This window comes from Hydra vulgaris, chromosome 01 (assembly GCF_038396675.1).
Source record: "Hydra vulgaris chromosome 01, alternate assembly HydraT2T_AEP".
NCBI lineage: Eukaryota > Metazoa > Cnidaria > Hydrozoa > Anthoathecata > Hydridae > Hydra > Hydra vulgaris.
In genome coordinates, this window is record NC_088920.1 from 34266735 (window position 1) to 34289286 (window position 22552).

General features: G+C 27.0%; 1 protein-coding gene across 1 annotated transcript in view; it reads left to right on the forward strand.

Moving 5' to 3' along the window:
* The window catches only part of LOC136074357 (uncharacterized), a 73222-nt gene that overhangs the window by 48769 nt on the left and 1901 nt on the right, over positions 1 to 22552 (forward strand). Inside the window, exons 7-12 of the mRNA XM_065786663.1 lie at positions 2692 to 2919; positions 7025 to 7141; positions 17819 to 17989; positions 18106 to 18276; positions 21582 to 21664; positions 21734 to 21798. Of these exons, the coding sequence (XP_065642735.1) occupies positions 2692 to 2919; positions 7025 to 7141; positions 17819 to 17989; positions 18106 to 18276; positions 21582 to 21664; positions 21734 to 21798 (835 nt within the window). The remainder of the gene's footprint in view (positions 1 to 2691; positions 2920 to 7024; positions 7142 to 17818; positions 17990 to 18105; positions 18277 to 21581; positions 21665 to 21733; positions 21799 to 22552) is intronic.

The following is a 22552-nucleotide window of genomic DNA, read 5'->3' on the forward strand; positions in this document are numbered from 1 at the left end:
ATATGATGAACTTGTTGCTTTCAATTAAGAGGAATCTATAAACAACAGTGTTTCAACTTGAATAAGAGACATTTATTTTAGCCAAATATAAGTCATAATTTTATCAAGGATTATCTGGTTAAGGGGACTATATATATGTAGATAGTTGTAAAAGGGAAGCCAAAAAGCATCAAACTCTTGGCTATCGCTTATTTAAAGAAAATTTTGTAAAAATGTAAAAGCATTCATGAGTTTGTTTATTACAAAGTATAATATTGTAGTGCCTGTGAAACGTAAACACTACAAAGTTTTTACACACTTTTGGCAGTCTACTGGTGAAGTACTTTATGTATATAGTCTGACATTAAACTGGTCTCAGAAAGTAAAACACTTACTGATGTTTTACATATATGGCATGTTCCAGGTGAATCAACCAACTCTGAAGCAATTTTATTTTCAAACTTAAATTTAGAAAAAATTGACGCTTATAAAGATGAAAATAATACTCAAAAAAGACCTTTTTGAGGAACTCATAAAATTGTCTTGCAATTTTTTATCCAGTTCTAAAAATGTTTGCTGTTACAATTTTCTCAACCGTTAAAGATTTTAAAATACTTTTTGAAAGAAGTTTCTTTTTTAGCTTCTTCTATTATCTTTAATGCAACTTGAAGTCCCCATTTTTTTTGTTACCAAATATTTTCTTATGTATCAATTATATAGATATTGAATGTTGCTCATATCGATTATATTGATGTTAAATGTTGCTCTCTATTTTTGCCATATTAAGAAATTTTATAATTAGACTATTCTTTAGATATTTTCATTCCGATCTTAGCCTCTATGCCAAGTGATTTCACTTTTTGGCAGGTTGTGCAGCCAAGCTTTTTCAAAAACAGAGCCACTTGTTTTTTGAACAAAACTTTGTTTTTTGCTGTACTGTCCAGCAACTTGGCCACCTGTAGTTGGTGTAACAAGAAAATAAGTTAAAGTAAATTCTTCTCAAGCAAATTTAGTTTTTATCAAGAAACAATAGGTTCTGATACACAACGCTGTAGTGTTTTCATATCTGCAAAACATGTTTTACTTGATCTTTACAACCCACACTTGCATTTTCAATTTAAAGATTTTTTAATACATTTATTGCATAATAATACAAGGAGAAAAAATTGTTTATATATATATATATATATATATAAAAAGGTGCATTACATTCTGGTGCAATCTAAGAGAAAAAAAGCACTGTAAATATATATATATATATATATATATATATATATATATATATATATATATATATATATACATATATATATATATATATATATTATATATATATATATATATATATATATATATATATATATATATATATATATATATAAATTATGTTGTGTATTCTACAAATAGAGTGCTCAATGTTCTTAAAATACAGAGCAATAATAAATTAGTAAAAGCACTTGTCTAATTTTTTCTTCTTCAATTTGTTTCACTATCTGTAGGTTCATCAGAAGGCTTTCTGAAGTACCTACTGGTAAAACAAGTTGTTGAAGAAAAAATTAGATGTGTTTTTTCTAATATATATATATATATATATATATATATATATATATATATATATATATATATATATATATATATATATATATATATATATATATATATATATATATATATATATATATAATATTAATAATGATAATAACAATAATAATAACAATAATAATATGTATTCTAAGTTTCTCATAAGTGTGTTTTTTGTTGATTCTGTTCTGTCATCTTCATTTGTTTTTAACGAAAACGTTTCTTTAATCATTGCAAATGCAGAAATATAACACTACTTATATATTATAAATTTATTTATATATTTATAAATTTTTTGTTTCCAAATTAACGTGGTTAAATTAAATTATAATTAAATTAAATCTTATTATCTTGGACAACTCCTATATTTCAGGTTTAAAACAACTCCTATATGTCTAATTTTAAAATCTCCTATATGTCTGGTTTAGGGAGTTATAGAAATAAAAAACTAACATAATGAAGCAAATATTCATGCTTTTTTTTTTTTTTTTTTTTTAATCTATGTTTATATTAAACTTTTAAATATGTAGTGTGCCTTGCAATACAAATCCTTTTTAAGTTGACATGTTATCTTTAAGAATGATAGAAACTGATGCTGATCCTTGATGAAACCTTGATGATTAAGTTAGGTTTTACAACTTGTGTTTTTCCTTACAGATCTGAAGTTAATAATAATATGACTATAAAATCAAAGGATTAACAGTTTTTATCATGTGATTGCAGTCCTCAGGTTGAACAAAAATGAGAAAACAAATAAGATTTTGCAAAGGTTGAATTCCACAATTAAAATTTCTTCTTTACATCACAACTCCTCCAAGTTTTAGATAATTTTTTTTGTCTTCTTTATTAAGGTTATAATTTGAAAACGTTTTTGTTGTTGAAAAATTAATTAAATAACAATGCATAATAATTAAAATTTCTAAGTTTTATATGTTATTATTGTTATATTTTATATAACTATATTATATTTAACTAAATCATAAATAATTATATATAGTTAAGTATAATTAAAAAATTCTTTAAAACCAATTTAAATAAACTTTAGATTTGAAGTAAGTTTATAGTTAGTATTTTTTTAAAACAAAAATTCTTAAAATGACCATTGTTAACTTGAAAAAATTTTGGTTCTAGTATCTACTGAAAGTAATTTGTTTGAATCTGCCCTAACAAGTTCTTTGGTTGCACTGATTTTTCAATCTGCAACACTGGAACCATCTTTTACTCTGGAATCATCTTCAACACTGGAACTTTCTTCATCACTAGAACCATCTTCAACACTGGCACCAGCTATGAATTTATTGACTTTGAATACTGTTTATGAGCCACTAACACCAATAACTCAAAGTTCAAAAATTATTGGTAAACTTATTTAAACTTGTAATTTTTTCTGTAGTGTCTGTTTTTTTGTTTTTTGTTTTTAAATTTTATAAATTTAAGGTTTTCTTTTATACTTTAAAAAAAATAATACTTTAAAAAAAATAATTTCATAATTACTTTGTTAAGTTATTTCAGTTTGACAATTTTCTTTAAAAAGTTTTTTCATAAAATTACTAATGATGACTAGTTTAGTTATTTTTAAAGATATTTTATAAATATAAGATATCATTAAAAATAAAAATTTTAAATTTTATATTTTATATTTTATATCACTTATAGGTGGACATGTGCCAAAACAAATGAAACTTATAACTAAAGCCGAACTTAATTACATTATATTGTTAAGTTATAATTTAAAAAAAAATTAAAAAATATTTATTTATTACAATGAGTAATGTATTTATTGTCTATTATTAGGAGAACAATGTTTTTTGCATGTATAACTTGGTTTAACTAGATTTAGACTTTATTAAATTATTTAAACTATTTAATAGTCTGTATAGTCTTAAACTCTTCTGCTTCTTTAGTTTAATTCTGCAAATTATATGATTGTTCACACAAGAAACCCTTTGCGTGGAAATTGTTATCAATCATTAATAATGTACAGAAGAAATTATACCAATCATTAATAATGTACAGAAGGAATTCTACCAATCATTAATAATCTCAACAAGAAAATTATTGGTTTAAAAATTATTTTAGAAATTTATTTTTAGTTGGCGTAGTGTTTTGGTTTTCTTCAAAACTTTCTTGTAATAATAAATTAACATTCAAATAACACCATGGCAACATTTATTTTTTTTGGACTTATAGGATATGCAAAAAACCTAAATATATTTGGATTTTTTTATAATGCTCGTTTTGGATTTTTTAATAATTTTAACAACTAATAAGTCTGATAAGCTTTTGTAAATACAAACTTATGTAAATAAATTATGAATAAATTTCATAATTTTTGCCACTTTTGTTGTGTAATACTATATACAATGTGGTATGTACAATGCATGCATGTATATAATATATATTTTAGTTTGAGCTCCTTGTAGAATAATCCATAATTTGATTAGTCATTTGTGGCTTATTGGTTAATACAGAAAATGTTGTTTGGGGAATTAAATGTCTGTAAAAAAAAATAAAAATTAGTCAAATGTCTGTAAAGAAAATAAAAATCAATAAAGTTTACAAACTGTATTTTATTAAAATTTAAAAGATTTGCAACAGACTGGTGATTGGTGTTTACCAATCAATTACCTCTTCTCTTGAATACCTGTTTAAATGCCTCCCCAAAAAATGAAATAGTTCCACCTCTTTATTAAATTTTAATATAAAATGGCTTCAGATCTTCATCCTTCAACCAACATTCATATGCTTTTGACAAACATGTTAAATCACGTTGAAGAAAAAAATATGTATTTTTTAAAGTTCCTATTTATAAGCATTTACAACAAGAAGTTTTTTTTGAACATTATTTAACAAAGCTTACAATCACTTTTTGAATAATAATTTAATATTATATATTAATTTTATCTAAATTTCATCATATCCTATTTCACATTTGTTCAGTTAAATTTAAAACATTTTTAGCTCCTTTGAAAATTCCAGCATTAACGATTATTTTCTTGATATTATGATTAGTATCATTTTTGTGGTTTAAAATATCATGCTAGTTAATATAGTTAACTAAGCACTTTTGAGTTTTATTTTGTATTATTGGGGTGTTGTGGTTTAACTCTATTCCTATCATTCAATAGCTTTAGCTAAAATTTAGAACTAATGTAATTTGTTGATATAAAGTAACAGAAACTCACTGAATAGAACATTAAAGAAAGTTTAAAACTGTATAAAAGGAAAATACAGTAATGTATTATAAACAATATATACTCACACATGGTTAATGATTATTAAGTTTTAATTTAAGTTAATGATTATTAATTTTTTAACTTCAATTAAATGTGCTAGAAAGTTTGGTGTCACATGCTTATGGACTAATTTTAAGTAATGAGCTGAGCATGCATGTTAGAGTAAATGTGGATATTCCTCTTTAATAATTCCTTTCATCTTCATCATTTTATTCTCATTGTCTGTACAAATGGCAATTATATGTTGGAAGTAAAAAAATAAAGTTTTCTTAAATTATCTAATAAGTTATTTTTAGCTTTTATAAAATGAAGTAATTACTATGGTACAGTACAGTATTATACTTATATCTTACTAATTGATTCAACCTTTTTGCTTTGGTATTTGCACCTATTTCTTTGTTGTTTTCACATGTCTCTCAACAATTCTATTTGATTGTTAATAATGTTGCCTTCTATTTATATGCCTCTTATTCTTTACCGAATTTTAGGAAGTTAAAAAATGTAAATTGTGTGTTGTTGTTGCTCTAAATTACGGTATTCCAAGCCTTAAATCATTTTTAGTTTTTTAGGAACTGTCTGTGATTGGATAGTTTATAATTATCTTAACTGTTTTAGTGAAATAAATTAGTTTCTCCAATTTGAAATAGATTATTTTGTATTGCACTTGGTTTCATTGTTTCCTTTGTTTCTTTTTTGTAGTTTTCCAGGCATGTTTTACACAACTTGACTAAACCTTCAATTTTAATGGCAGGCCAGAATATAAAACACAGGCCTATTAATGCCTGGCTAAAATAAAAAACACAGACTTATTAATTCCAGGCCAGAACATAAAACACAGACCTATTAATACCAGGGCAGAATATAAAACACAGACCTATTAATGCCAAACCAGAAAACAAAGCACAGGCCTAATGACCTATAATGCCATGCTTGAACACAAAACGTAGACCTGCTCTGCCAGAATACATATTTTCTTATTTTAGTCTTTTCCCTATTTGTGCTATAGAGTTTATAAATTTTTTAACCATTCATTTATTTTAAGGCCATCTACTTGTTATGTTGCTTGCTACTGCATTTAGAAAACTTATATTGAGAGTATTTATTTTGATTTCTTTAAAATTTTCTTCTGAGATTCTATAGTTTGTGTATACCAATACAATTGAAATTTTCATCTACCAGAGTTTATTGAGTTTTGCTTGAGAATATTTTAAGCCAGTATATGATCATTTTTTATAGTATCTTCCTATCTTCCATTCATCCTATGAATATATTGATAAATATGTTCACATCTAAAAAGAATTGCTAGGTGTTCTTTTTTTTGATGATTGCAACAAACCAGTGACCTTGATGCAAATGCAACCGGTTGTTATATTTTGAAGTAATACTGCTCCAAACACCAGTTTTGCATGTGTTTTGAGTTTTGTATTACCTTGTCACAAAAAATTTTTTTAACATCATAGAAAGTGAGTTATTGTTAAGAACAATAGTTTTTTAGTTTTCTTTATTCTTGAGAAAAGACTTTATTCTTGACAAATTTGGGAGGAACTCTCCAACAGTTTACCGTACCCAGAAATCTGACATATTCAAGTTTTAGCTTTTTTTTTTTTTTTGATGGGTTTAATTTTCAATTCTTCAAACTCTTTATTGATAACTAGTATTCTAAGTATATTAGCTTCTTTGTTCAAAGTCAGCACGTTATATAGGATCATTAGCATCTTTTTAGCTTGTTCAAAGCATTTTTTTAATTATGATTTACATTTTTTATGCCCCAAAACTGTTATTTACTTTGTGCATTTAAAAAAAAAGTACATTTTCATATTTTTTCCCTAGCAATAATTTGTACTGTAAGCATATGTCTTGATAAAGAAAGTTTGTGTCAAAATGACACTAATATAGCTTTAAAGTTTATATATATATATATATATATATATATATATATATATATATATATATATATATATATATATATATATGTATATATATATGATCAAAAACAATTTCAGCCATTTTGATAAGATTAAATATCCACAAACACTTATTCTGCAAAATAAAGCATTTTTAAACCATTCATTTGTAAAAGTTGTACATACAATTTTTTACTTTATAGTAATAAAAATATTTTAGAAGTATTTATGCTTAAGTAAGTGTTATATTATTTTTATTTATAAAAATTAAAATTTATTTAATAATAAATGATAGAATTAAATCTTTAAAAAATTTTTTTTCAGAATGGTCAATGTGGAGTGATTGCTCTACAACGTGTGGAAAAGGTACCAGATTTCGAAATTCTCTAAATATGGCATCAAATCCTGTAATTGAAGAATGCAATACAAATAGTTGTCCAGGTATTAAGAAAAATTGTTTTTATTTTATGTTATTTTAATCAAGTTTTAATGATAATATTATGTTCAACATTAATATTTTTTACATCTTGTTGGACTATGATCTGCTGATGTAAAATAGCTGTTGCTAATTTACATCTGTAGTTCTCAGCCCAACCAGATTATCTGTAATGAAATCTTCATGCACCTATTACCCATTTTGGAATTAGTCTATCAACAGGCTTTACACTACAAGCTCATCTTGTAGTAGCAGTTTAGCCGTTGTTTTATTTTTTTTTTGTAAGATAAAGTTCTTTCCTTCACACAGTTCTATTATCTATATAAAATAATTCTTTTTATAACAGAGATAATAAACTTTTAATAATGTTTGACATATCAATAGATACATATTACAGCTTTTTAACAAACAATATCATTGGAACATGTTGATAGTTTTTTTGTCAACTTCAAAGCTGCTTCTTTTTTTTAGAGGGTTTTTAATTGAAGTTATTCTACTTCAAGTTTTTTAAACTATTCTTTCTATTAGGTTGACATAGAAACCACTGAAAACAAGTTTTTACTTTTTTTGACCATTTTTTTAAAACTAAGTTACATTTAAAAATAAGTTGGTTCTATTATTCTATTGTTATTGATGAATGAATATTGTTGTATATTATTGAATTTTTTTTTCTATTTATAAATTAGGTTCCTATATAGAAATGTTTTTTTTTTCTAAAGTGAATCATTAATCATAAAACAATGTTTGCTTTTTTTAAAATTAATTTAATTTTTTAGGATTTTTTTTTAGGGAATTTTTTTTAGGGTTTTTTATATAATTGCACTTGAACAGAAATAATTCTAAATAAAGTTAGTTATAAACCTCTTTAAATTCCATAAAATTATTAACCAAAATAACTAAAGTTAGTTACAGTTGCACAAGTTTGTGGAAGAAATTATAAATGGATCTATAACATATATATATATATATATATATATATATATATATATATATATATATATATATATATATATATATATATATATATATGTATATATATATATATATATATATATATATATATATATATATATATATATATATATATATATATATATATATATATATATATAAAGTGACAATGCGTTGACAACTTCTATGGCTAGCTGATTCCAGATAGGCACAATTCTATTTGAAAAGAAATTTTCTCTTTGAGCACAGTTCTTAGATTCTTGCTTAGAAATACGGTGAGGGTAACCCCTTACTCCACTCGCTGGTCCTTCTAAACTGATTGAGCTTGCAATTGTGTTTGGGTAATATAGTTTGATAATGTTAAAGTTATTTATCATTTTAAAATATTGAATTGCATCACCTCTATTACGCCTTTCTTCTAATGTTGTTAAACCAATTTTTGTAAGTCACTCTTGGTATGTCATGTTCTTTAGTTCAGGAACCAGCTTTGTAGCTCGTCTTTAGACCTTTTTAATTAGTTTGATGTCTAATTGGTGGTAAGGATTCCAAACTGAGGATGCATACTCTAGATGAGGACAGACAAAGGAACAATAAAGTATTAAAATTGTTTCTATATTCCATGTTTTAAATGATCGTCTCAGAGACCCAAGCACAAACTTTGCTTTGGTTGAAACAAGTTTTGAGTGATTTTTCCAATTCAGGTTATTTGTAATTTGTACACCAAGATCTCGTTCAGAAACAGTTTTTTCTAGAGAATAAAGAAACCCAGTGTCATTAAATATTGTATAATCATATACAGGAACTTTTGGTATTGCTGATGATTTCCTGATTACTATCGATTTGCATTTCGCATAGTTCAGCTTCATTTTCCATTTTTTTGACCAATCAACAATTTTGTTTTAATCTTTTTGTAGCATCATTCAATTGTTCAAACTTTTGATAATTCCTATTAGTTTACAGTCGTCTGCAAAGAGTTTGACATCACGTTGGGGTGGTTGTTGATAAATATAATAAAAAGCAGCTGGCCCAATACAGAGTCTTGAGGGGCACCACTTTTTATCTCTTTCCATTCTGACAAGTTTGAACCTAAAACTATTCTCTGTCTTTGACCTGCCAAGAAAGATTTTAGCCAAGCAAGCAACTGATCTTTAAAACCATACGCACTGAGTTTAAGTAGAAGAGAGTTATGATGGACAAGATCAAAGACTTTAACAAAATCTAAGAATATAACATCTGCTACATTACCTTTATTTAGCATTTGTGAGATAATGTTAATTGATTCTATTAAATTCGTTGAGCATGATTTTTTAGAAACAAAGCTGTGCTGTGTCGAGTTGAAAAGATTGTTACCAATAAGGTGTTTCATCATAACTGCTTTAATTATGCATTCCATAATCTTGCAAGGTACTGATGTGATCGAGATTGGTCAATAATTTGAAGCTATTTGTTTGTCTCCTTTTTTGAAAATTGGAGTGATGTTGGCTGATTTCCAAGAGATGAGAAGAGTACCATTTTGAAGGGTATGAACAAAGATTGGAAGAAGAGCTTCAGAGAAGCTGGAATGACACTCGTGTAGTGGTTGAGGGTGGATGTTGTTGCCACCTAGAATCTTTTGCGTGAGTTGAGATTTTGTAGCTGCGCATCATTTATTGAAATCGAGAGAGAAGATTGATTAAATAAGCAGATGTTTGATGTTCTTGATTTGAAAATCGGGAGTGGATGATCAATATTTGAACAATTTTTATCGAAAACTAAATAAAAGTGTTCATTTAGTCGTCTTGTAATTTGCTGTTGGTCGAAAGTAACTTTGCCAGATTTGGAGTTTTATTGATTTGATTTTAGGTTTTGTTTTATTTTAAGCATTTAAGTATGAGTACAAAAGTTTTGGATTAGACTTGCATTTGAATAGGAGATCTTTTTCGTAATTTCTTACTGATAATTTGATTTGTTTTTTAACTTCTTTTGAGATTTGTTTAAATTCGATAATAACATTTGATTTATCAGCCGAACTGAACGTTTTAAACCGGAGCTTATGTTTAAGTTTAGTTAAATTTCTCAAATTGTTGGTAAACCATTTAGGTTGGATCTTTGTTCGTTCTTTGAACATAGGAATGTGTAATTTAATTAGATTTAAGTAAGCATGGCAAAACTTTGAGTTCATTTGTTCAATGTTCAGATCTTTGTAAAAATTCAACCAGTTGATTAAATCAAAATTTTGAGTGATTTTTATGTAATTATTTTGTCAATAATTTGGTCTTTTGGTTAGCGTTTTATTTTATGAGTGTATGTGCTGGTATTATAGTTCTAAGTCAGAGTTGAGTGAAGATGGTTAAGATTGGAAGAGCTTAGAGGTGGACCAATTCTAGTTGAAAATTTTCATGTAGGATTTTCAGGGATGACAAGATCTAGAGTGTTGCTTGCAAAAGTTGGTTCGTGCATGTGTTGTAATAGGAAGTTGTTGTTCATAAGATCGATGAATTCATGACTAGCAAGTTTATCTCTGTGTATACACAGACCATGAAGATGAGTTCATTTAATGTCTGGATGAATAAAGTCCCCCATGATCAGTAGACCCGTGTATGTTTTCTTTTAAATTAGATTGGTGGCTATTTTAATAGAATTGTTGATGTTGAGAGTATTGTGTTGATATTGAGAGTATGTGTTCGGAGGTCGATAAATACATCCAACAAGGATTTGTTCTTGTCCGATAGATATTTGAACCCAAATCTATTCACAGTCCTGATTTTCATTTATGTCTTTGATCTCAATGACTTTAATATTATCTATGACATAAATAGCAACGCCACCTCCTCTGATTTCTCTGTTCTTGTGAAATAATTTATAGTTGGTATTAATGTATTTGAGTTGATATTAAACCATGTTTCTGTAATTGAAATAATATGTGGAGAGTTTGTGACTGTTGCAAGAGATTTGTGTAAAAACATTCTAAGCTGGAGAATGAGTCTATATTGTTTTTAATGTTAAAGTCAAGTTTTATATTATTGCGATTGAGTTTTGGTATAGTGATTTCTAAGTTTAGTGGCAAGATTTCACTTAGTTCTTCATCATTATTCATTCTAAAAATTTGATTGATTGTGTTTTTGTGGGTGGTGTTGTTTGGCTTTAAAGCAGACTCTGCATGACCATTACTCATTAAGTTATTTTTTAATTGCTAATAATTCTGGATGTTGTTTTGTTGAGTCTCTTCTTGTTGTAGCTGTAGCAATAGCTGATTAGTTTGTTGCATGAAGTAGTGTGTTTCAGCCTCAGATAACTGCATAGATATCTTTTTAAGTAATTCGTTCTTTGCAACATAAAAAGATTTTCTTCCATTATTTATTTCACAACGTCTGCCCATGCTGTCCTGGTTCATTCACATCTACCATGTTGTCCTGGTAACATTTCATGTTAGAATTTAGTTGATTTCTTTTTTCTCTTTGCTTTTTTTCTGCTACTCACTGAATGCTGGTTTTATTAGGGTTTACATAAATATCTTTAAATTTTTCATTCTCTCTTAGATTACGTGCATTCAATAGTGCTAGTTAGACTGATTCTTTATTTTTTAGTTCAACTATGACCATTTTTGTTGCACTTCTTTCTAGACCAGACATTATTTGAGATGATTTTGGGTTTAAGGTATCGTTTACTTGTAGTACAGTTAATATTTCTTTTACTAATTGATCATCTTTGTTCTTGATTTCTTCTGCTGACCTCTGAGATGGTTCAATATTGCTTAGAACAATATTGTTTTCAATGAGTTTGCTTTCCTCTAGTTCCTGTCTTATCTTAATAATCATTATTATCTCTTCCTTAGTCTTCTTTTTATTGAATAGAGAGGCAAACGTGATTAATGATGTGGCTAACGGTTGTATAGTTTGTGGGGTGGAATTTCCAGTATTAGATATCACTTTTTTCGTTTCTATTGCTTTCTTTTCAAGGTCCTGTATTCTAGTCGTTAGTTAGTAAATTGTTTGGTTTTTCTTTTGGTCAGCATCTTCCAGAAATCTTATTCGGGTTAACATGTTGATATTCTGTTCTTATAGTAACTTAACTGTTATTGCTAATGGTTTAAACTAATCGTGGTGCTGTCTTGTTTACCTTGGCCTAGACTTAGCCAGTTTGATAACAAACTAGTTGGATCTTCCCTTGATATTACTTTGAACTTGGTTAGGAGAGCTATCACCCTGCAAAACAGTGGGTTATCTCCTGGACGAGAATTATTATAATTAGTTAATGGCTTATTACACAGGGACTAAAAGGTTTCAGTTTTTTATTATCTTAAAGATGATATTATATACTACTATTTTGTATATTTTTGTTTAAATATTTAAATTGAATTCAATGTGTTTATAATATATAAGTTCAATGTGTTTATAATATATAGTTGGATAATATATATATATATATATATATATATATATATATATATATATATATATATATATATATATGTATATATATATATATATATATATATATATATATATATATATATTTATATATTCACCCTCCTAGTCAGCGCTTTCGAGGATATGTTTTTTTTGTTCCCGTTTTGTTTTGTTTGTTTCCTTTTTCTATACTATTTTTATCATAAATATAGTTATTTTTTAATTTTTATCATATTTTTGTTTTTATTTATACATATTTAAATTTATTTTTTTATTATAAAAATATGTTTTTTATATTTATTTTTGTTATTTTTATTTATTTATTATATATTATATTTCATTTTTATTTTCATCTATTTACAAAAACGATTAATTACAGTAATATAACCAAATTTAAACCTTACCGTAACCCTAACCCTAACCCTAACCTTGATGCTGACCCAAACCAAACCCTCAGTCGATGAAGTAGCACTCTGCTGCGAGTCAGGCTATTTGATAGTCAATGTATGTACTTTTCGTTCTCTATAAAAGTTGCTTACGGGGACATTTTTTTCACAAAAAAACAATGCTTACAGGGACAAAAAATGAACGGGTACACTAAAATGTCCCCGATAATGCTAATATCCCCGTGTTTGTTTTTTTGTAAAATCTGTCCCCCTAAGTGATACTATAGGTGTGTAAATATATATATATATATATATATATATATATATATATATATATATATATATATATATATATATATATATGTACATTAGGATGGTCCTTATTTTCGAAAGTTCATATTTTTTCAAAATTATTTGTAATTTTACACCAAAAGATTAAAAATAAAAAATTTCAGCTTAATCCGATAATATTAACACGTGTCGCATTGGCCTTAAAGTTTCATGCATCTGACTGTCTAACATGCTATGACAATGCTATGCGCAACTAACCACCAAGTGCATTCTGAATTCGCTACAAGCGCAACTACAAGTCTCTACAAGCCAATTTTGTTTTTACATATTATTTGTTCAATGCTACATTCGTTTTAGTTTCGTACATGAAGTGCATAAGAAAAGACGTGCTATATAAGTAATTGATAAAAGTGCTAAAATGTCCACTTTTCGTAAAAATATTTATCTAGTTGGAGTGATGAAAAATCAAATCTGCGGTAGTAAATTACCATGTAAATGAGATGTTTTGAGTGTACTTTTTTATGACATGAGAGTGGTAAATTTAAATCTTAATGACAGCAGTGCTTTAGTTATTGATGAAGTGGTCGTTTTTTGGAAAAAAGCAAGAATCCAAGTTCAAAACCGTTCAAACTGTATTTCAAAATTAAAATCTTGGTATGATAATGTCAGAAATTTAGAAAAATCTAAGAATAGAGATACTGAACAGCAGAGAGAAAAAGAAAATGATTTTAAAGAAGATTTAGACAACCTTTTCGATAATGCTACCTTAAATGCGTTAAATGAGATTAAAATCGCCGAAGATAGAGAATTTTTATTTAAGCAAAGGGAGAAAGGTTGAGTAGGTTGTATGTTGGGAGTAGATATCAAATTATTACGTAAGAAAAAGCGGAAAGAAGAACGCACAGCTGCAGAGTTGAAAAGAAAAGAAAATTTGTTGGAAAATTTTAGTTGTTTGATTGCATATTTTGAAATGGAAGATAAAGAAAACGAAGATTCACAGAAAAAAGTGATAAATCAAGACAACAGTGAAGATGACACATATTTAATATCGGAATCTGAACAGGGTCCATCTTCAAACAAGAGAGGACGAAAGACGTTAATGACACCTCGCCTGGCCGCTGCCTTGGACAAATGTAAAGTGAGTGACAGGGATGCAATGCATATTATTTCTGCCGTCCTAGAAGCTTCTAATATAGATATCACCGAGTTTGTTCTCAATAGATCGTCTATCAAAAGAAATAGAGAGATTTTGCGGAAAATAAAATATTCATCAATAAAATCGGTTGGAAATGATGCAAATTTTATTGAAGTGCATTGGGATTCCAAATTATTGCCTGATATCACAAAAAATGAGAAAATTAATCGGCTTCCTGTGAGCGTGGTTGGTTTAGATTTTGAACAATTATTAGGAATACCTGGAATTGCATCATCAGGAGGATCGTAAGTTTGCTCTGCTGTGTTCCATATCACTGATGAATGGAATTTAACCGAAAAAATTCAAGCCTTTTGTTTTGATACTACAGCATCAAACACTGGACATATAAAAGGAGCTGCAGTTCTGCTTCAACAAAGGTTAGGGTGAGATGTTTTGTGGCTTCCATGCCGACACCATATATTTGAGATCGTTTTGGCTGGTGTATTCATGAGGACAAAAGCAATTGTAACATCGGGCCCTGAAATTGCTCAATTCAAAGCACTGAAAGAATATTGATAAAATGAAATTTTTAGATTATACCAGCGATGAAGCCGTTTATAATGCACTGAAAGATGTAGCGCCCGAAATTATTTATTTTGTGAAACAGAAACTTGCAGAAGAGCAACCACGTGATGACTACAAAGAGTTTTTGCAATTGACGCTCATTTTTTTGGGAGATAAAACAAATGTGAGTTTTAGGGCCCCTGGTGCATATCATTTAGCGAGATGGATGCCTAAAGCGATTTATTGTTTAAAACTTTTTTTATTTCGCGATCAAATGAAAATGAGAAAGGATAATTCAAAACTGAATGCAGAAATTTGCGTTTTCGTTGTATACTGTTATGTAGAGGCCTGGTTTTCAGCAACGAATACTACAGGAGCTCCCCTAAATGATATATATTTTTTGAGAAAATTGGTTAAATTTAAAAATATTAATAAAAACATTGCAACCATTGCAATAGCAAAATTTTTAAACCATTTATGGTATGTGCTAAGTGAAGAGTGTGCTGCCATGGCAATATTTGACGATAGAATTGAGAGAGTTGAAAAAGTTAGAATGGCTCAAAAAATTATGGAATGTGCAAGTAAAAACATAGAGACTGTGAAAGAAAAAGAAGAAGAAAATGAAGAGACAGAAGTCATTGAGAAAAAACTATCGTTGCAAATCCGAGATGTCCAAAATTTTGTTCAAAAGATCTACCAACTGAATTATTGTCCGCCAATTCACTTCAGTTATTTAAACGATTCGGTATTTGCGTTGAATTTCTTCAGGACGATCCGCTGAATTGGGAAAACAGAGAGGATTATCGCACAGGAAAAAATATCATTTCAACCTTAAAATGTACAAATGATATTGCAGAAAGAGGAGTGAAGTTGATTGAGGATTACAATGAAAAAATGACGAAAAATGAGCATCAAAAACAATTTTTGATACAGGTATGTATAAACAAATTTAATTTTTTGTTATTTTTTTCTTGAACACATTCTATAGGCTAGGTTTAGAAAACACATTCAATATTATTTTTATTTTATTCAGGTTGTTCAGGAGTACGGGAGAGAGTTCCCAGTCGCCACAAAAGGAGGCTTACTTTAATCCAAAGTATGTATCTGAAGTGGATGTATCATTTCAATAAATAAAAAATATAGTATTAGGATAAACTATATTTTTATTTTACGTTTTCATTTTAATTAGTATGCTTTTATACTAAAATTTAAAAAAAAATGCGTAATTTTATGTTTACAGTTGAGCGTACATTGTTGTTCTTATAGGTAACTGCCTTACATTGAATCTCACAACTTCAGCGTCGATGCAGCACGTGTTAATATTAACCGATTGAGCTGAAATTTGGTATATTTTTATGTCTTATATAAAGGTACATTCTGGCAAATAATTTCAAAACAATTCGAAAAAAAAATTTTTTCCTTATAAATAAGGACCACCCTAATGTACAAGTATATGTATATATATATATACATATATATGTATATGTATTCATATATATGTATATGTATACATATATATGAATACATATACATACATACATATATATACATACATATAAAGACTTGCTAATATCAGAAAAGTTCTATTGTACGTTAGACGGAAGCAGTGAGGCAAGGGCTACTGCTTTTGACATATCAAAGACATTCAATAAAATCTAGCATGCTAGTTTTCTACATAAGTTTCCTATAAGATATCTTTTCTTCTGGGAAAGTAATTTAAAAAAAAAGCAAATTGTAAAGTCATTCCTTTCAAATTGTTGTTTTAAAGTCGCCTTTGATCAACAATTCTCTTCTACTTAGTAACTTTTTTTAGTAACTTTTGAGTAACTTTGTTAAGGTTCCTTTTTTGGTCCTGTGTTATTTTTCATCTATATTATTTAACCAAATCTAATCTTCCTCTAATATTTCCTATTTTATTTTATTCTATTTTTGCTGATAACATGTTCATTTTTATATATATTATATTTTTTATTATATTTATTTATTTTTTATATTTATTTTATTAACAATTATATCAAGTCTTGGGAAAATAAACATCAATATTTAATTGCTAAACGGGTAGCTAATCTTGAGTGTGATTCTAAATCCATGACAGTTTAGAGCTTTATTGACTTTTAGTCATTATTGACTTTTTAATAGAGAATATATATATATATATATATATATATATTCTTCTATATATATATATATATATATATATATATATATATATATATTCTTCTATATATATATATATATATATATATATATATATATATATATATATATATATATATATATATATATATATATATATATATATATATATATATATATATATATATATATAATCTATATATATATATATATATATATATATATATATATATATATATATATATATATATATATATATATATATATATATATATATATATGTATATATATGTATATATATACATATATGTATATATATATATATATATATATATATATATATATACATATATGTATATATACATATATGTATATATATACATATATATACATATATATATATATATATATATAATCTTCTATATAATCTTCTATATATATATATATATATATATATATATATATATATATATATATATATATATATATATATATATATATATGTATATATATGTATATATATACATATATGTATATATATATATATATATATATATATATATATATATATATATATATATATATATATATATATATATATATATATATATATGAGATTACCAAATAATCCATTGCAAAGTTAGCATCTGCTAAAGTTGCTACCTATTTTTTTATTTTCCAAAACTCTGTATTGCGTGACTTGTCATTCAGCAAAGGTTTTTTAACTAATTTTGTACTGCTCATACTAATTTTAACTGCTCATACTAAGCTAGTAATACAAATGTGTTTAACTAAATTTGTTTTGATATAATTATATTTATTTAATTTTAGAAGATGGAAATTGGGGTAATTGGAGCATCTCGGAATGTTCAACTACTTGTGGTGGGGGAAATATTTATTTTAGTAGAAGTTGTGACAATCCACGCCCTTCGTATAATGGTCTAGGTTGTATGGGTGTAAATATTTACACTGAAGACTGTTCTATTAATACAGTTTGTCCAGGTAACTTCATAACAGCTTGAGCAAGTATTCATAACAATATAGCTTGAGCAAGTATACATTAAAATATTTATGAAGTTGTTATTTTTTTATGAACTTTATTTATATGGGTGTTTTAGTAAATGGTAATTGGTCAAATTGGTCTTCATGGTCTTTGTGCAACCAACCATGCGAAGGTGGAATAAAATCGAGATTTCGTGTTTGCTCTGAACCTTCTCCAAAGTATGGTGGGCAACTTTGTGATGGAAACAGTACTGAAATTATTGATTGTTCATTGAACAGTTGCAAAAGTAAATTATCAAAAATTTAATTGAAAAATAAAGTTACAAAAAAACAAATATTTGTTTACATTATTATAAGTTAGTTAATTATGACATTATATATTAATTAATTATAACGGTTAAAAATAAAATAATACAAGAAATGCTGATGTCAAAAAAATGTTAATTTCAAGTTTTACAACATTTGTTTCATAAAGCGAATGGTCAGGCATAAGGTCATCATGATCACCTTACTACTGGTAATATTAAGTCCAGTGCAACTTGTTTCATGTGTTGTTGCATTGTAGGATTTGCTATAATATAGTTTCTGTTATCAATAGTATCTAGTATCTGTCATGTCTATAGTGGTATCTTTTGAATCATAGATTTTCACTTGTGCCTTCCTGATAGTGGCTATACAAAGTAAGTTCTAAAACTCATTTTTATGGTTTTGGGGCCAGCTGGTAGGTTTCCCAAACTCTTTGGCAGCTCTCAGAGAAGCTGATTCCATTAATAACTGTAAACTAAAAGGAAATAAGTATTAACAGTGTTATATTGCGTATGGATGGTTTTCTTGTTAATAAGGAGCCCTAAGTTTCAACTTTGCGTTAATTAGCAGGACTGCGTTAAGACAATTACATCGCTCATTGCATGGGATGCTGTGATCTATCTATAAGTAAGTCAAGTTGTCTTTAAATTTAAACCCAAATTAATCCAAAATATTAAACATAAAAAACCATCCCTGCTACCTGTTTCGATATATCTTTCACAAATATTCCTGGTCTTTAAAACTTCTTCTTAAGATTGCCCTCTTTTAGATGTAATTTCTGATCAAATTGACCATGCCCTTTCTCATTACCCCTCTGCCAATATTGTTGGTATTGGTGACTTTAATGCTCATCACACTGAATGGCTCCTCTCTAACACCACTGACTCTGCTGGTACTGAAGCCCTTAACTTCTTAATCTTTTACTCAGATAGGTAACTTTGTGAATTGTTTTCCAGACAAACCTAATCACTTACCTTTACTCCTTGATTTGTGTTTTGTCTCTGACCCTAGCTTGTATTCAATTTCTCATTTTTCTCCTTTAGATGGTTCCAACCATTTAATGATCTCTATAAATCTTCCATCTTGTACTTCTTCTTTGAACTCACCCTATTATTGCACCAAATACTACTACCCTACCCTTACACATACTACCACTCTATTTGTGATTTTCTTTGTGACAGTCTTTAGGTTAATCTACTGGATCCATGCAGATATGGAAGCTTTTATTCTTTATTTGCAGCTGCTATTCATAATCTATTCATAATCATTTTTTTTTATCTTTTTCAAAAAAAGCAAATCTCTTAAGAGAAAATGTCTTTTTATTATTTTCGTGCCTTATTTAAAAATGGCATCTGTGATTCCAATTTTAAAAAACTTTAGAGAACATTCTGACCCCCTTTAACTATTGTCCTCCAACTATCAGTCTTCTCCCTATTATTAGCAAGGTCTTTAAGTATTTGATCAAAAAATTCCTAACATCCCATCTTGTGTCTACTAACTTACAGTCTGACAATTAATATGCATATTGATTGTCAGACAGTAAGTTATTAGTCACAAAATGGGATATTAGGAATTTTAAAATCATATATGGTTATCAATCTTCTCATTTTACGGATAACTTTCTAACTACTCTAGCTGAAAGATTTTATTGTGCATAAAATGGGGGCGGCAATAGCTTTTAATAAAGTTTGGCATGCTGGTCTTCTCCATAAGTTTCATATGGTATATCTCAGAAATTTTTGATATTATCAAATCTTTTCTTTGGAACCATAGTATGAATTTCATCATTGAAGGCTAACACTTTTCTTTATTTCCAGTAACTCCTGGGGTACCTGAAGGTTTTTTACTTGGTCCTGTATTGTTTCTTATTTACATTAATGATCTTCCTGACAATATTACATCTAAAGTGGCTATATTTCCTCAACTCAACTTTATACTTCTGTCTTGATAAAGTATATTTGTTTTTTGCTTGCTTAGTACAGGCAGCCGATCTTGAATTTGATCTCCCTTCCATAAAAGCTTGGGGCTCACACTGGTTTATGAATTTTAACTCTAACTAAATTCAACTGTTTATTGTAAACAACTATTGCAATATTGTCGACATTCCTATATTAATGAATGGCAACCCTCTTGCTGAGTCCTTCTCTTTATGTCTTCTTAGATTTTTGTTCACTACTGAACTCTCATAGAAATTATATATACAATCGATTGCAATGTTAGCATCTCTTAAATTTGTTTCTCTTTATCATGCTCGTCATTCCTTACTCTTGTTTATATTCTTTACCTCTAGAAGAGCTGTGCTCTCATTAGGAAATAACAGAAAGGGTTGCATAGCCACTATCAAGGAGGCTTAGGCAAAAGTCTGTGAGTCAAGAATACCCTCTATTCAGGGTATACTGTTGTCATATTTGGGCTGGTTCTTCTAATGATGCTCTTTTACTTCTAGACAAGGTCCAAAACACATTGTAAATGAAGTTGGACCTGCTTTATCCGCTAAGTTTGAGTGTCTATTCCATTATTATAATATTTGTTTATATTTATTATAATATTTATATTATATTATATTATAATATTTATATATATATATAATATATTATAATATAATGTTTATAGTATATTATAATATTTGATAATATTTGTTTCACTTTTCTACATACTGAATTTGCAGTATTTTTAGCAGTATGGTAGTTGTACTACATGCTACCTGCTCAAAAGAGTTATCTCTAGTTCTATCAACCAAAACTTGCTTGACTTATTATTCAGCAAAGTCGCATCTTTTTACTGTATCTGTCCTTTCATGCTCTAAAAACTTTTATTTATCTTGTTTTTTCTCTTGATACTTCAATGCTTTGGAACTCTCTCCCATCTTCATGTTTTCCTGACTCATACAACCTTCAACTTCTCATATAACCTTCAACTTTTTAAGTCTTCTATAAACCGTTTCCTTGCTTTTTAACTCTATTCTTTGTTTTTTGACAACTCACAACTTAGTAGTGGTTGATTGCCGCTTGTTGGGAGTGAATTAAAAAAATTTTTTATATAAGAATATTTATCCACTGTAAATATGGTAATTTTTTCCTGGTAAAAAAACTACTTTTTACAATTTCCTTATTATTAAGATTATAATAATATATTATTATTATAATCTTTAACTTTTAAAAATATAATTAAAACATATATAAACTATGGTTTAAATCCATAGATTATATATCAACCATAGTTCAGGGTTGTAGACAACTTTGAAGAAACTATTTTATTCATAATTTTTTGTATAATTTTTTTTTAGAAGCAAAGCTGAGTTTGAGTATTTTTTTTGTGGATGAACTTTATCTCATAACTTCCGAACTTAAAGACAAAATAAATATAGCGGTAATTAATTTTTTGGAAAAATTTTAACATTTTAATATATAAAAGTGAAATGTTAAAACATTGATTTAGATATCAAATCTTTACAAAGATTTCAAAAGAACTGTTACTTTTAATATCGTATTGCATTCTATAAGGTAAATGAATTTCTTTATAAAACATAAAAAAGAACAATTATGAAATTAAAGTTGACATAAATATATGACGAAAACTTGTTAACAAATATTTTTAATTAACTTTTCTTTTTTTTTTTTTTAATTTGATTTACTTTTTCCATCATTTCCATCATTTTTATCATTCTTTGTTTTCTTTATTGCAATACAAAAGCTAAATATTTTATTTCCATATTATTATATACTTTATTCATTATTTATTTACATACACACATATATACATACATACATACATACATACATACATACATACATACATACATACATATATACATACATACATACATACATACATACATACATACATACATACATACATACATACATACATACATACATACATACATACATACATACATACATACATACATACATACATACATACATACATACATACATACATACATACATATATATATATATATATATATACACACACACATATATGTATATATATATATATATATATATATATATATATATATATATATATATATATATATATATATATAAATTAGTAAAAAACGCTTATCTAACTTTTATCTTCTACTTTAAGTTTCACCATTGCTGGATCATCAGGAAGAGTTTATTATTGCTCTATTCTTTAAAAACATTGAGCACTCTATTTGTAAAATACACTAACATAATTTACATATATATATATATATATATATATATATATATATATATATATATATATATATATATATATATATAT